At 35.3% G+C, this 14,469-nt stretch overlaps 1 protein-coding gene across 1 annotated transcript; it reads right to left on the reverse strand.

Annotated features, from left to right (window-relative positions):
- Positions 1-674: 674 nt before the first annotated feature.
- On the reverse strand, positions 675-10,594 carry LOC131433881 (uncharacterized). Its single transcript, XM_058600489.1, has 2 exons — positions 9,530-10,594; positions 675-798 (listed from the first exon to the last, which is right to left on the reverse strand). Exons 1-2 carry the CDS (start codon positions 10,552-10,554, stop codon positions 675-677), a joined length of 1,149 nt encoding a protein of 382 aa, XP_058456472.1. The 5' UTR covers positions 10,555-10,594.
- Between the last annotated feature and the right edge of the window lie 3,875 nt (positions 10,595-14,469).

Consider the following 14,469-nt stretch of genomic DNA (forward strand, 5'->3'; position numbering starts at 1 on the left):
CGGAGTTCCTCAAGGCAGTCATCTTGGACCGTTCATATTCCTACTCTAACTAAACGATTCAAACATTTTGCTAGAATGCATGAAGTTATCATATGCTGATGATTTCAAACTCTTTCACCTTATCAAAACCGTCGAAGACGCCAGATTCTTGCAGTCACAACTGGACATTTTTACAAATTGGTGTAGAGTAAACCGAATGACCGTTAATGCTTCAAAATGTTCTGTTATTTCATTCACTCGCAAACATTCTATTATTGAATTCGACTACACGATCTTAAAAACTGTTCTTAGACGAGAATCGTGTATTAAAGACTTGGGAGTTATCTTGGATTCGAAAATGAATTACAAACAGCACATTAAATATACTATCAATAAAGCCTCGAAACTGTTAGGGTTCGTCTTCCGTGTGACGAAAGACTTCAAAAACATATATTGCCCCAAAGCATTATATTGTGCTTTGGTCCGTTCTACACTAGAATATGCAGCTGTGGTTTGGTCACCCTACTATCAAAACGACATTCAACGCATAGAAAATATTCAACATAAATTTATTCGTTTTGCGCTTCGCCAACTACCATGGAGAGACCCCCTAAATTTTCCGAGTTACCAAGATCGCTGCAAGCTCATAGATCTCGATCTACTGTCCGTTCGCAGAAATGTGTTCAAGGCAGTTTTCATTGCTGATCTTCTCCAGTCACGAATTGATTGCTCGGAGCTGTTACGTTTGCTAGATTTTGATATTCGTCGTCGTTGTCTTCGAACTCATCTTTTCCTACGCATTCCTGCCGCCAGAACCAACTATGGCCACAACGAGTCATTTGTCAGTATGTGCCGAGTGTTCAATAGCTGTTCAAGTTAGTTCGACTTTCATCTAACTCGTGATACTATCAGGAAATTGTTTAGTCGAACACTATCTCTTTAGAAGTTTATCGTTAGTTCTAAGTACTTAGCTATGTAGTTATAATAGTTAATGATATACAATATGTTATAATAGTTAATAAAATGAAATGTATCATTTGGATATTCTGTAATCTGTTGGTACAAAAGATGAGGAGGTTTTATGCCTACTGGAGACATAGTATTAGATTGATAATAACTTATCTCCAGGGGGCTTTTCACTGCTCCAGAAATAAAATAAAATAAAAAAAATAAAATAAACCGATTTCCACACACTTAAACTCTCACGAAAAGGTCCCCTAGAACGCCATTGAATTTTATTCGGATCCGACTAATGCTTCCGAATTTACAGGATAATCTTACGGTTCCGGAATTACAGGCTAATTAGAAGAAAACTTTCAATTTTAAGATCGGGTTTCTATATAGCACGCAGACAAAAACGATCTAAAATCCTTTGAACTAGCCATACATTTCTGCAATTCGGCAGGTCTGGTTAGTGGATGGCCAAACGAACCGACGTTGGTAATAGCGGTTCTCAGAAATGGTTGTTCCTATTTTCATGTACTTAGGTTAAAATGAAAACTGTTATGGTCCCATAGCGTGCTATTAGGTTTTATCCACATCCGACTTTAATCCGGCTAGTGGTGTAATGATGCCTCTCTCATATTACTCATATTTTCATAAATATCGCCGACATTTTAACAAAAATTATATAGTTTATATGGGAATAAACCAATAAAACCTTAAATTTGATCAGTATCTAACGAGAAAAACAAGTTGGAAAAATGTCATGCGAATAAAACTATGCAATGGAAACCCTTTCAATTTATAAACATTTATGAGTGAAATTTGGAAGATTTTTTTCCCCATTTTTATGCCGTCGCTCCAAATGACGTTCAGGAGCTGAAAACCGGATTCGAATGAAACTCAATAGCAACCTATGGGGCCATAAGATTTGAGTCTAAGTTCTTAAGTTTCGATCACTATTATCACTGAACTGGGAGCTGGGATCCGGTAGATCCGAAGTAGGTTCATGTGGTCTGCAACTCGTATAACCTACTAATTAAAACAGTTATGAATTGTTTCCTTATTTTGCATTGTAGTGCTATGTAAATGACGATTTGCATTTTTTCAACACACTTCCCTCTATAACCCCGGAACCTGAAGTCGGATCCAATTGAAATTCAATAGCAACCTATGTGACCATCAGACTTTTCAGACCAATTTAGCCGAGGTCGGTTTGTGGTTTTTTCCCTATTTTTCATCATCGCTCCAAATAACGCTTTGTAATTTTTAACACATTTCACCCTGTATCTACCGGAGCAGAAGTCGGATCGGATTAAAACTCAATAGTCTTCTATGGGAAAGCATAACCTTTCATATGAATATAAATTTGTGAAAATTGGTTCATCCATCTCTGACAAATAAAGTGCATATTTTAGTCACATACACACATACATTTTGCGAAATCGACGAACTGATTCGAATGGTATATAAAACTCGGTTCAAAAGTCAGTTTTCGAAGTGATTTCTATATGATAAAGAGAACACGTAATGGTAACGACTTCTAAATCGAATTCAAAAGTGTTTCATTTTGTAAATTATGTTAGTTGCTGTCTAAAAAATATTTCTTGTTTTTATCTACGAGCCAACGTTAAACATTTTAAAGAACCTCAGAGTAACATTTATGAGAAAGGCAAAATTATGCCACTAGGTAAATCGAAACAGGTATTTTTTTTAAACTTAAGTTTTCTACGTAATATGGATCACTATTGATAGGTCGCATTGATTCTGCTTCAGGGTTGTAAAGCAGAATTGAATTTAAAATAAACTTTGATAAAAAAAATTTAAATTAGCTTTATAGATTGGGTTGAAACGGTGTTGCATGATTCATGGGATCATGCGTAACATAGAACTACTCTTGGTTTAACATAATTGGCCCAAATACCGCTTCTGATCGGTACTTCATTTTCTGTAAATTTATGGAAGAAGAATATTTGGGGTGAAATAGAATACAGTTATTTGCGGTAGTTCAAATTAATAGCAATCCATTTATAAAGACTGTCCCAGAAAGTATGGACGCAACCAAAAACCGCTACCATTTCGCAATGGTTCAGAATCTGTCAATTTTTATGGCTGCGTCTTGTTGTTTACACTCTTCTCTAACCACTTGTGCAGTTGTTTATTCGTTTTCATTAGTTTGTTCCAAATTGCGTGGACTTTCAGCAGAACAACGTCTAAAAACTGTGTACAAATGATGCACAGAACGCGGACTGTCACTGAGAAAGATAGCAAAAATGAAACAAAGATAGCAAACAATATTATACGGTGCGAGAAGAGCAAGTGTTAAATTAGTCCGAGACATCGATTGAAGTCGAAAAATTTGGTAAAAAAGCTATGGTCTGGAAAGCAGTTTGTAGCTGCGGTAAGATTTCGAAACCCTTCATCACCACTGCTTCAATGAACAGCGAAATATACATCAAGGAATGTTTACAAAAACGACTTCTACCCATGATTCGAAGCCACAAGGATCCTGTTGTCTTCTGGCCAGATCTTGCTTCTTGCCACTACTCGAAATCAACGGTAGAATGGTATACTAAAAGGGTCAAGACTTGTCGCCAAGAAGTCTGTACGAAATTTAATGAGGAACGTTCGTAAAAATGTGCGCCAGTTAGTCTACGATGGCTAAGAAGCGAATGTTGAGAATAATATTCTGTTGTTATAGTCTAATATTATCAGTATATCGAATAAAATTTGAATATCTAACACTTGTGAATTATTTACACCGAAATAAAAGTGCATCCATACTTTCTGGGACAGTCTTTAGAACTTATGAAAATGTCAGGAATACCTTTTGATTAGTCGAATACATTTTTTTTCAGAGTTTTACAGTTGGTTTTGCAAAGTAATTTTAAAAAAGGAATTTGGCCCAAAACGGGTATGATAGTGAATTTTGCGGCTATTCTAATTATCATCAATCGATTCTACGGTCATTTTTGCATACGATCTTTTAGTAATTTTTACTTTGAAAATATTTACAAAGATTTCTATGAACTTATAGAGTAAAGTCGCGTTTTTTTCCTTTTTCCCCATTGTTCGATGGCAGATGAAATGCTGTCCAGTATAATTTACGAAGTGCATATAAAAGAAATTGTTTCTGAATCTATTCAATGCGTTATTCGTGAATAATATCATATAGATTCCATACTAGGCTGCAAATTTCCAAAATACGTCTGACATATGTACTATAAAATAGTTCAATTGTATATGGGTCCTGGAAGTTATTACTGATGCGTTCAAAAAAGCCCACCATACTAGTTGCTTTATTGATTACGGTATAGTAGTGATCCACAAAAGTGAGCTTGGAGTCTAAGATTACGCCTAAACTCGTACAATTTTACATTTTTCTACAAGTTGGTTTCCTAGACGTATGTCTATAGACGGAGTTTTATTTTTCCCACTGAATGTTATTGAGTCACATTTTTTTACATTGAGCTTGAGTAGACTTTCGCTGCACCAAACGTGGAATGGATCAATTTCCTTCTGGAATATTGCGGTGTTTCTAATTTCCATGACGAGTTTCATGTAGTCAGCATATTTAAGCATTTTTAGATATTTGAGGATGAAGAAAATGTCGTTTACATGTAGTATGAAAAGAAGAGGTCCTAGATGAGAGCCCTGAGGTACACCAGGTGATTTATTAATTGGTTCAGACAGAATTATGTTTCGAGCCATTGTAGTAGATTGTCGATACGGTCGATAGCTTTACTGAAGTCGGTGTAGAAAATTTTGTATGTGGTTGCCGGAATCCATGGCATTCTTAGTGAAAGTGATAAATTCAAATTGATTTGTTGTGGTTGAGCGATCTTTAAAAAATCCATGCTGTTTGTTTGTTATTACATTTTTCAGTTATTGGAAAAGTTTTTCGTTCACATTTTTTTTAAATAATTTAGGAATGCCTGAAACAATGGTTATTCTACGGTAGTTTATTTAAGTTTATAAAAAACGGTCCAACTAATTCTTAGAAGGCAGAGTGAAAATATTTCACACATTTATACACAAACACAGACTAACTAAGTCGATTGGTATAAAACGCTTGGCCCATCGAAGTAATTTTTATTAGTCGCTTTTGTAGTTTTTTAAGATTACATATCTTTTCTTTATGAGAAAACCAAAACCGTGTCATAAGAGAAAACAAACCACGAGCTGTCCTTCGACATTAATGAGCCCCTCCATGTGCAGCACAAGTACATGTATCGAGATATTTCTATATATTTATGAAAATAAAATTACAAACATGAAAAATCCTTAATTTCATATCAGATGCGTACTATCCCTTAAGTGATTTCGAATGGGACTAAAACACGAAACAGAACAAGATAGCATGCAAAGTATGCTGCGATAGTGCATCACAACCACATGGAACCCGAAACACATCTAAAATTTATCACGTCATGCAAATTGTCTACGAGTACAAATTCCCATCTGCTGATGCGGGATTCATGCCTATATGTAACACTACTGTCTTTTTAGTCCATCTTCAAACAATGTCGTTTTTGTCTATTTCTGCTTTACGGATTATTCTAGAATATTCAAACATGACATAATCATTGGAAAATAAATTCATGCGATACGAAATCATCGACGGCTCTAGCAACGAATGCCGGCGTAACTCCTGCAGTCGTGAATAATTGGAATTTTGATTGGAAAGAGCTTTTTCGAAAATCCCTAATATAAATCAAAGTAACTTGCAATCGATAGCAATTCGTTATGCAGAACAGAGCAGGCTGGAAGGTTGTAGATTAAAAATGTTTTATTCACGCACCGGATCGAAACAAACTGATTGAATTATGCATGATTCACGTCAACAAGCTGTCTAAATTGCTTTATTGAACAAATTTAGCATGTATCGATTTTCACTTCTCTTCACTTTCCAGACAGTGACATCGATCTCGCTTCGAAAACAAACAAACAGATTGATTTACACGTGTCATTTGGTGTGAGGAAAACATTAGCAAGATTAACCTCTCGCCCATATCCTATCTGTTCATACAATTTCGGGCTGTATTATCGGAGAGGCCACAGGCCAACATTTAAAAACAATCAGGGCACAGTGTCATATGTTGAACGTATCTGAGCAATTGTACTTATTATCAAACATGATCCTCAAGAGCTTTTCAGCATTATTCCACCACAATCGAAAATCCGGCTCTGTGTATGCTGTGGAACGTAAGCACATAAAGTTTATTGTTCATAATAGAGCGAGGTGCTCAAAGAATATATATATACGGGATCGAGCGAAGCGTTATGAAGTACGAGCTATCAATCAATACGCTCTCGGTGTTTATCAGCATACTGTGAAAAACCTGTTTTAGGTCGTCAAATGGTGAGATAACTAAGTCCTCACAAGTCCCTATCTCATGCCTCCCCGAGCGTCTATGATGACATTTGGTCAATAGAACGGCGTCGACTGGGTGCTATCGCCTTCTGCGTTAGTAGCAGAATGAGAGGGTGCGAAATGGCTTGTAGGTTGAAGCCCATCCTAATATGCAATGTTTATCATAGTATATTGTAACATATAATTCTGTCGTTTATTACATCATGTATTATTAGTATTATTTTTATTATGAGAAGAGCGTAACTTACACTGCGACATTAACTGTTATATTATATCATAGCATATTGTTTCATATATTATCGTCTTACACTATTTTATGTTATTATGGTATTATACTGCATTGCATCATAGCATATTATATTATATAATTATATTATATTTTATGATATTATATTATATTGTATTATGTTGTATTATATTATAGGGTTTATTATGAGTAGTACTACGTACCTCTGCGCAAAATATAAATTTGTTTTCCTTATAAGTTATCATTATCATTATCAGTTATATTAAAGTAATCTTTTAACTAACTATCAAGGTCGTCACAAGGTGAGCTTTGTCCTCACTGGTTCCTGTTTCATGCCTACACGTGTGTCTGTGGTGACAATTGGTCGATGGAATGCGTTGAGGGCAGAATGAGAGCATGAGAAATGACATATAAATTCAAGTAATATAATATCATAGCATATCGCAATATATCATTTTATTCATTCTATTATTTATTATATAATTCATTGTACTATATTAGATTCGTTTTTTATTATTATTTTCATTATTATATTTACTGTTATTATTATTAATTTGTCATCAATAATATTAACATAGATTATTTTTATAGATGTGGATATTATTATTGTTATTAGAAGAGAAATATTCTACTTCCTGCAGTATTGCGAAGATAGAAGAGCATAACTGACACTCTACACTAAATGTTATTTTATATATTGTTTTATGATATATTATATTATATTGTATGACATTGTATTATATTATATTAAATTAAAATATATTATATTATATTATGTTATATTGTATTATTTTGTAATCTATTATATCTTTTCATGTTATATTAATTTCATTACACTTTTTTTCATTGTATTTTTCAATATAAAACATTTTGCACGGAGTCGTAAAGGGTAGGGAGCATCAGGGCATCGGACGAATTGACGACTGGACGAGGGATTGTGGATAGCCAGCCCAAGTCACTTGAAGGAAACTTGTTTCCTTCTGAAGGTTTGAAATGAGTCTGACGCGCCCTTCTCAAACAAACCATCAGGCGGGTTCAAGTATGTATAGCGAAATGCTTCATCCATGCACTGGATATTATGGTTGGAAGAGCATCTTTTATTCCCGCGGAATACGAGTAAGTAACTCTACTTACATATCCGCCCAACCCCTTTCTCATATTATTCACTTTCTCCTATATATTACAGCAAAAATCAATTGAAATACTACAATTTAAACAAAAAACTTTAGGAATAAGTTCTGAGGATTTCTGTTGCATAATACTACTACATTTGAATTTAAGTTAACAAAAATCTATTTAATCATAAGCGAGAAGGTAAGGTGAGCTCCATTTGATTGCATTTGATTCCTACTATCGGTACTGCTGGAACCGAAAGCTAGATATCGGCATAGTGAAATTTGGTTCATTCAACCATACACCAATAAGACCTACCAAATTTGTAAGATTCTGTATGGCGATTTTTTATTTTGGGAAAATATGTACCAAAAGTCAAAAGTCTATTTTCGGAACCAAGGGATTAATCCGAATGAAAATTGGGATATGATTATGGCATCCTAAGACATCCCAGATGAATCTAAGTTTATGAAAATCGGTTCTGACATCTCCGAGAAAAGTGAGTGATATTATTTTCACATTTTTGGTACATATCACCCTGTAATACCGGAACCAGAAGTCAGATACAAATGAAATTCAGGACCTTTGTATGGGACCATTGGAGTCATTGGAGTCTAAGTTTGTGATAATCGGTTTAGCCATTTCCGAGAAAAGTGAATGAAAATATTTATCACACACACATACACGCACACACATAGCACACATTCACACCCTTAAACATTCTGATACTTGGATTTGGATTTTGGAAATCCGATTAGCCTACTATTAGAGTCTTTCATATTAGCTGTATAAGTTAACCTTGTTAATCGGTAAGTTTCGGGTTGATCAAGTCCTCCATAAAACAGTTGCCGACCTTGAGAAAATATCAAATTGAGCTAGTTACGTTATATATTCTTGAAGAAAACAAAAAAGTTTGTTTGTGCATACCAAATGAAACAGTTCCACTATGGTCGTCAAATGGTGAGATAACTAAGTCCTCACAAGTTCCTATCTCATGCCTCCCCGTGTGTCTATGATGACATTTGGTCAATAGAACGGCGTCGACTGGGTGCTATCGCCTTCTGCGTTAGTAGCAGAATGAGAGGGTGCGAATTGACTCATAAGTTAAAGCCCATCCTAAAATGCAATGTTTATCATAGTATATTACAACATATGATTCTGTTGTTTATTACATCATGTATTATTATTATTATTATTATTATTAGAAGAGCGTAACTTGCATTGCCACATTAACTGTTATATTGTATCATAGCATATTATTTCATATATTATCGTCTTACATGTTTTTTGTCTTTTATGTTATTATATAATATGTTGTATGGTATTATACTGCATTGCATTATATCATATTATATTGTATTATATTATATTATAGGGTTTATTATGAGTAGTACTACGTACCTCTGCGCAAAATATAAATTTGTTTTCCTTATAAGTTATCATTTTTAAAGTAATCTTTTAACTAAATATCAAGGTCGTCACATGGTCCTCACTGGTTCCTGTTTCATGCTTACACGTGTGTCTGTGGTGACAATTGGTCGATGGAATGCGTTAATGGCAGAATGAGAGGATGAGAAATGACATATAAATTCATGTAATATAATATCATAGCATATCGCAAAATATCATTTTATTCATTCTATTAATTGTTATATATTTCATTGTACTATATTATATTGTTTTTTATTATTATTTTCATTATTATTCAGGGTGATTTTTTAAGAGCTTGAGAACTTTTTTAAACAATAAAACGCATAAAATTTGCAAAATCTCATCGGTTCTTTATTTTAAACGTTAGATTGGTACATGACATTTACTTTTTGAAGATAATTTCATTTAAATGTTGACCGCGGCTGCGTCTTAGGTGGTCCATTCGGAAAGTCCAATTTTGGGCAACTTTTTCGAGCATTTCGGCCGGAATAGCCCGAATTTCTTCGGGAATGTTGTCTTCCAAAGCTGGAATAGTTACTGGCTTATTTCTGTAGACTTTAGACTTGACGTAGCCCCACAAAAAATAGTCTAAAGGCGTCAAATCGCATGATCTTGGTGGCCAACTTACCGGTCCATTTCTTGAGATGAATTGTTCTCCGAAGTTTTCCCTCAAAATGGCCATAGAATCGCGAGCTGTGTGGCATGTAGCGCCATCTTGTTGAAACCACATGTCAACCAAGTTCAGTTCTTCCATTTTTGGCAACAAAAAGTTTGTTAGCATCGAACGATAGCGATCGCCATTCACTGTAACGTTGCGTCCAACAGCATCTTTGAAAAAATACGGTCCAATGATTCCACCAGCGTACAAACCACACCAAACAGTGCATTTTTCGGGATGCATGGGCAGTTCTTGAACGGCTTCTGGTTGCTCTTCACTCCAAATGCGGCAATTTTGCTTATTTACGTAGCCATTCAACCAGAAATGAGCCTCATCGCTGAACAAAATTTGTCGATAAAAAAGCGGATTTTCTGCCAACTTTTCTAGGGCCCATTCACTGAAAATTCGACGTTGTGGCAGATCGTTCGGCTTCAGTTCTTGCAGGAGCTGTATTTTATACGGTTTTACACCAAGATCTTTGCGTAAAATCTTCCATGTGGTCGAATAACACAAACCCAATTGCTGCGAACGGCGACGAATAGACATTTCACGGTCTTCAGCAACACTCTCAGAAACAGACGCAATATTCTCTTCTGTACGCACTGTACGCATTCGTGTGGTTGGTTTAATGTCCAATAAAGTAAACTGAGTGCGAAACTTGGTCACAATCGCATTAATTGTTTGCTCACTTGGTCGATTATGTAGACCATAAATCGGGCGTAAAGCGCGAAACACATTTCGAACCGAACACTGATTTTGGTAATAAAATTCAATGATTTGCAAGCGTTGCTCGTTAGTAAGTCTATTCATGATGAAATGTCAGAGCATACTGAGCAAATAATAATGCATGAAAATCAGAACCTCAAAAAATCTGAGCAAATACTAATGCATGAAAATCCTAACCTCAAAAAAATCACCTTTTATTTATTGTTATTATTATTAATTTGTCATCAATAATAATAATATATATTATTTTTATAGTTGTGGATATTATTATCGTTAGAAGAAAAATATTCTACTTCCTGCAGTAGTGCGAAGATAAAAGAGCATAACTGACACTCTACATTACCTGTTATTTTATATATTGTTTTATAATATATTATATTATATTAAATTAAAATATATTATATTATATTATGTTATATTTTATTTTTTTGTAATCTATTATATCATTTTATGTTAAATTAATTTCATTACACTGTGTTTCATTGTATTTATCAATATAAAACATTTTGCACGGGGGCGTAAAGGGGAGGGAGCATCAGGGCATCGGACGAATTGATGACTGGATGAGGGATTGTGGATAGCCAGCCCAAGTCACTTGAAGGAAACTTGTTTCCTTCTGAAGGTTTGAAATGAGTCTGACGCGCCCTTCTCAAACAAACCATCAGGCGGGTTCAAGCATGTATAGCGAAATGCTTCATCCATGCACTGGATATTATGGTTGGAAGAGCATCTTTTATTCCCGCGGAATACGAGTAAGTGACTCTACTTACATATCCGCCCAACCCTTTTTGTTCGCTTTTCGTTAACAGCTATAGTAAGAAGGTGAATGGATGAGTCATATCGGAGCTACTGTAAGTCTACCCGCATCCACTGGCAAGTCCTTGAACTGATGGTGGCTTCACTTCACATCACATCACATCACACATCACCAAATGAAACAGTTCCACTATTTCTGTTGCTTCTGGAATCGTAAACCAAGACTCGTTTCATTTGGCCTTCTACTGATTGACTATCGACAGAAATATTTTGATATTTGTTTAGAAATTTTTTTTACGTTTTTTGCTTCATCACTTTAAGCGACTATATAAAATTTCGGTCATTCTTTACCCTGCAATTGCGAAACCCGTAATCGAAATTCAAGAACTTTGTACAACACGTTTCAAATGAATCTAAGCCTGTCAAAACCGGCATGTCCGAAAAAAGTTAGTGCACATTTTTTTTCATTTGTACATATCACCTTGTAATTCCGAAATCTGAAGTGATATTCAAATAATATTCAGAAATTTTGTATAGGACAGAATGACCTTTCATTTCGATATAATTTTGTGAAAATCGATTCAGCCATCAACGAGAAAAGAGAAAGTACAAAAAAAATTCGTACACATTTTGCTTACTCGACGCAATGAGTCGAATAATACAGACTTAAAATCGACTCTTGAACTCGGTATTATTAAACACCGAATTAGATTTTTTACTGATTGTTCAATAATCCAGATTCATCAAAATTCTTTTCTGATATCTCGGTAAAGGGCATCTTTTTGCCGAAGTTGGGCTTCATAATTTGCTGAACTTGGCAGTAAATATCCAATATAGCGAAATCAGCAAATGCGTTTATAAAAATTTCAAACATTGAGTTAACTTTTACCGAAATTCGACAAGACACTTGTCAATAAATGTCACTCAGGCCCGTGCGCAGGGGAGGGTTTTAGCAACTTCATTCAAAAAAAAGTTATCACTTCACGAGTACACTAAATTTACAACTCGGCCAATCAACCCCGCACAAAACTTGGCCAACCTACCCCAGTGGATGTTTCCGAGTAAAACCACGATTTTTCCATCGTTTCATCTTTTAGGGTTTTGAATGCCCTTCCTAGCGGTACAATGTTTTTGTAGTTCGGATGATAATTAATTCGCGTTACGTATATTACTGTACAAAAACCTAAATTTACTCAAGAGTGCCGAAAAAAATAAACGAGTTTCTGCACAAACAACGACACAAAAACACCTGAAATTACGTCGGTACATGGGTGGCCTAATACTCCACCAAAATCACAATAGATGTCGCCTTTGCGCAAAATAGCCTTTTCATAAAAGCCACTCGGCCAACCTGCCCCTTTGGCCAACTAGCCCCGGTTACCACTACTTATTATATAAAAGTGTCAATAATTTGACTTTTCTTTTAAATTTTCACGCCTTCCTCACTTTTTGAATCTCCCTTGAATCCTCACTCCCCTGAGCCCCCCCTTTTGATCCATCCCTTCTGTCAAGATTTTCTTTTTCAAACTTGAATAAAATCAAAAAAAAATCTTTGGTGTAAACTACCATAACCTTTTCAATTTGTAAACATTTATGTCAAGTTAAGGCATGTTCAGGAGGGTTCTAGTTCTAGATGCATAATTTATGTCAGTTTTCAAATTTAAATCTAGAAATTATAACGAAGTAAACTGGCAGCCCTGTGTTTCAAATATACACAGGAGAACGGCAGCGTATACCAGTTATAAATTTGACAGTGGAACTGTTCGAATAAATAAAACTAAAACGGCTTGCTGGGAACACGTTTGTTTCAGTTTCAGTTATATTACAGACCACCCATATGAATTCTGCAGTTGCTGAATTTGCTCTTAGGGCATATTCAGGAGTGTTCTAATTCTAGATGCATAATTTATGTCAGTTTTAAAATTTAAATCTAGAAATTATAACTAAATAAACTGGCAGCCCCAGCAGCGTTTTATCTGTGTTTCAAATATAGAAAAAATAGATCGGCAGTGTATACCAGTTTTAAATTTGACAGTAGAACTGGTCGAATAAATAAAACTAAAACGGATTGCTGGGGATACGTTTGTTTCAGTTTCATTTACATTATAGACCACTCATATGAATCTTGCAGCTGCTGAATTTGCTCTTAATATAGATTTAAATGTGGCAACCTTACACGATATACAAAACTGAACAAAGCACGCTAGGTGGGTGCGTTTTCTTTTTGTTCTTCCGTACCAGTACGTACCGATTACTCGTTTTGATGCTCATTGCCCTATAATTTCGAAATCGGAAGTCGGACCTAGATGAAATTGCACAGTGTTTTTGAAGACACCCAGAGCTTCCGTTTTTAGAACTTTTCTTTACTATTACCGATGCGTTCGGAAGCGGAAACCGGGCACTAGATGCCCCATGTAGATTTATATATCCACCTACTAACAGGATCTGCCCGCTAGATGAATTTGCAGGTAAATTTTATAAAAATGTGCACCTCGTATCGCCATCGCTTGTGAAAGAATACTCACGAAATTGAAAAGTTTTACTAATCGCACTGTAATACTGGAACCGTAAGTCGGATCGGAATCAACTTTTCGGAGACTTTTCTAAGAATCGGTTAAGAAACATCCAATAAAATTTAATGCGCATTTTCTCATAGATTTGCACATATTGTGATTCCGGAATCGGAAGTTGGAGAAAATCACTAAGAAAATCGAGTGATATTATTTGTCACATACACACATCCATACATACATACATACACACAGACATTTTCTCAGTTCGTCGAGCAGAGTCGAACGGTATTCGACATTCGGCCCTCCAGGCCTCGGTTCAAAAGTCGGTTTTCACAGTAATTGTATAGCCTTTTTATATGAGAAAGGAAAAAAAGAAATTGAACCTTTCATTTGAATCTATGTTTGTGAAAATCGGTCAAACTGAGAAAAGTTTGTTAGTTAGCTTGAGACCACTATTATCGGTGCTCGGACCTTTCGTTTTATTCCATGTTTGGTTCCAAAATCGGTTCAGCCATATCCGAGAAAAGTGACACAAGTGACGTTACACACAGAGACACTTTGCGTACTCGACGAACTGAGTAGAATGGTATATGATACTCGACCCTCCGGGCAGAGAAAAACAAAAAAAAATATATCTGAAAACTCATGGAAGGTATGAATATTAATTTTTTGTCAAGTTCCTCAATACCGAAACATGTATTGGCGTATAGTTTTTTAATAAATACAATGA

This window comes from Malaya genurostris, chromosome 3 (genome assembly GCF_030247185.1).
Source record: "Malaya genurostris strain Urasoe2022 chromosome 3, Malgen_1.1, whole genome shotgun sequence".
Lineage (NCBI taxonomy): Eukaryota > Metazoa > Arthropoda > Insecta > Diptera > Culicidae > Malaya > Malaya genurostris.

Bases quoted from the DNA above. Each gene is read 5' to 3' on its own strand.
- LOC131433881 (XM_058600489.1), bottom strand. From the start codon at position 10,554: ATGAATAGACTTACTAACGAGCAACGCTTGCAAATCATTGAATTTTAT. The intron at 799-9,529 runs AATGGACCACCT...TTGTGGCCATAG, and splicing joins GCCCAAAATTGGACTTTCCG to TTGGTTCTGGCGGCAGGAAT.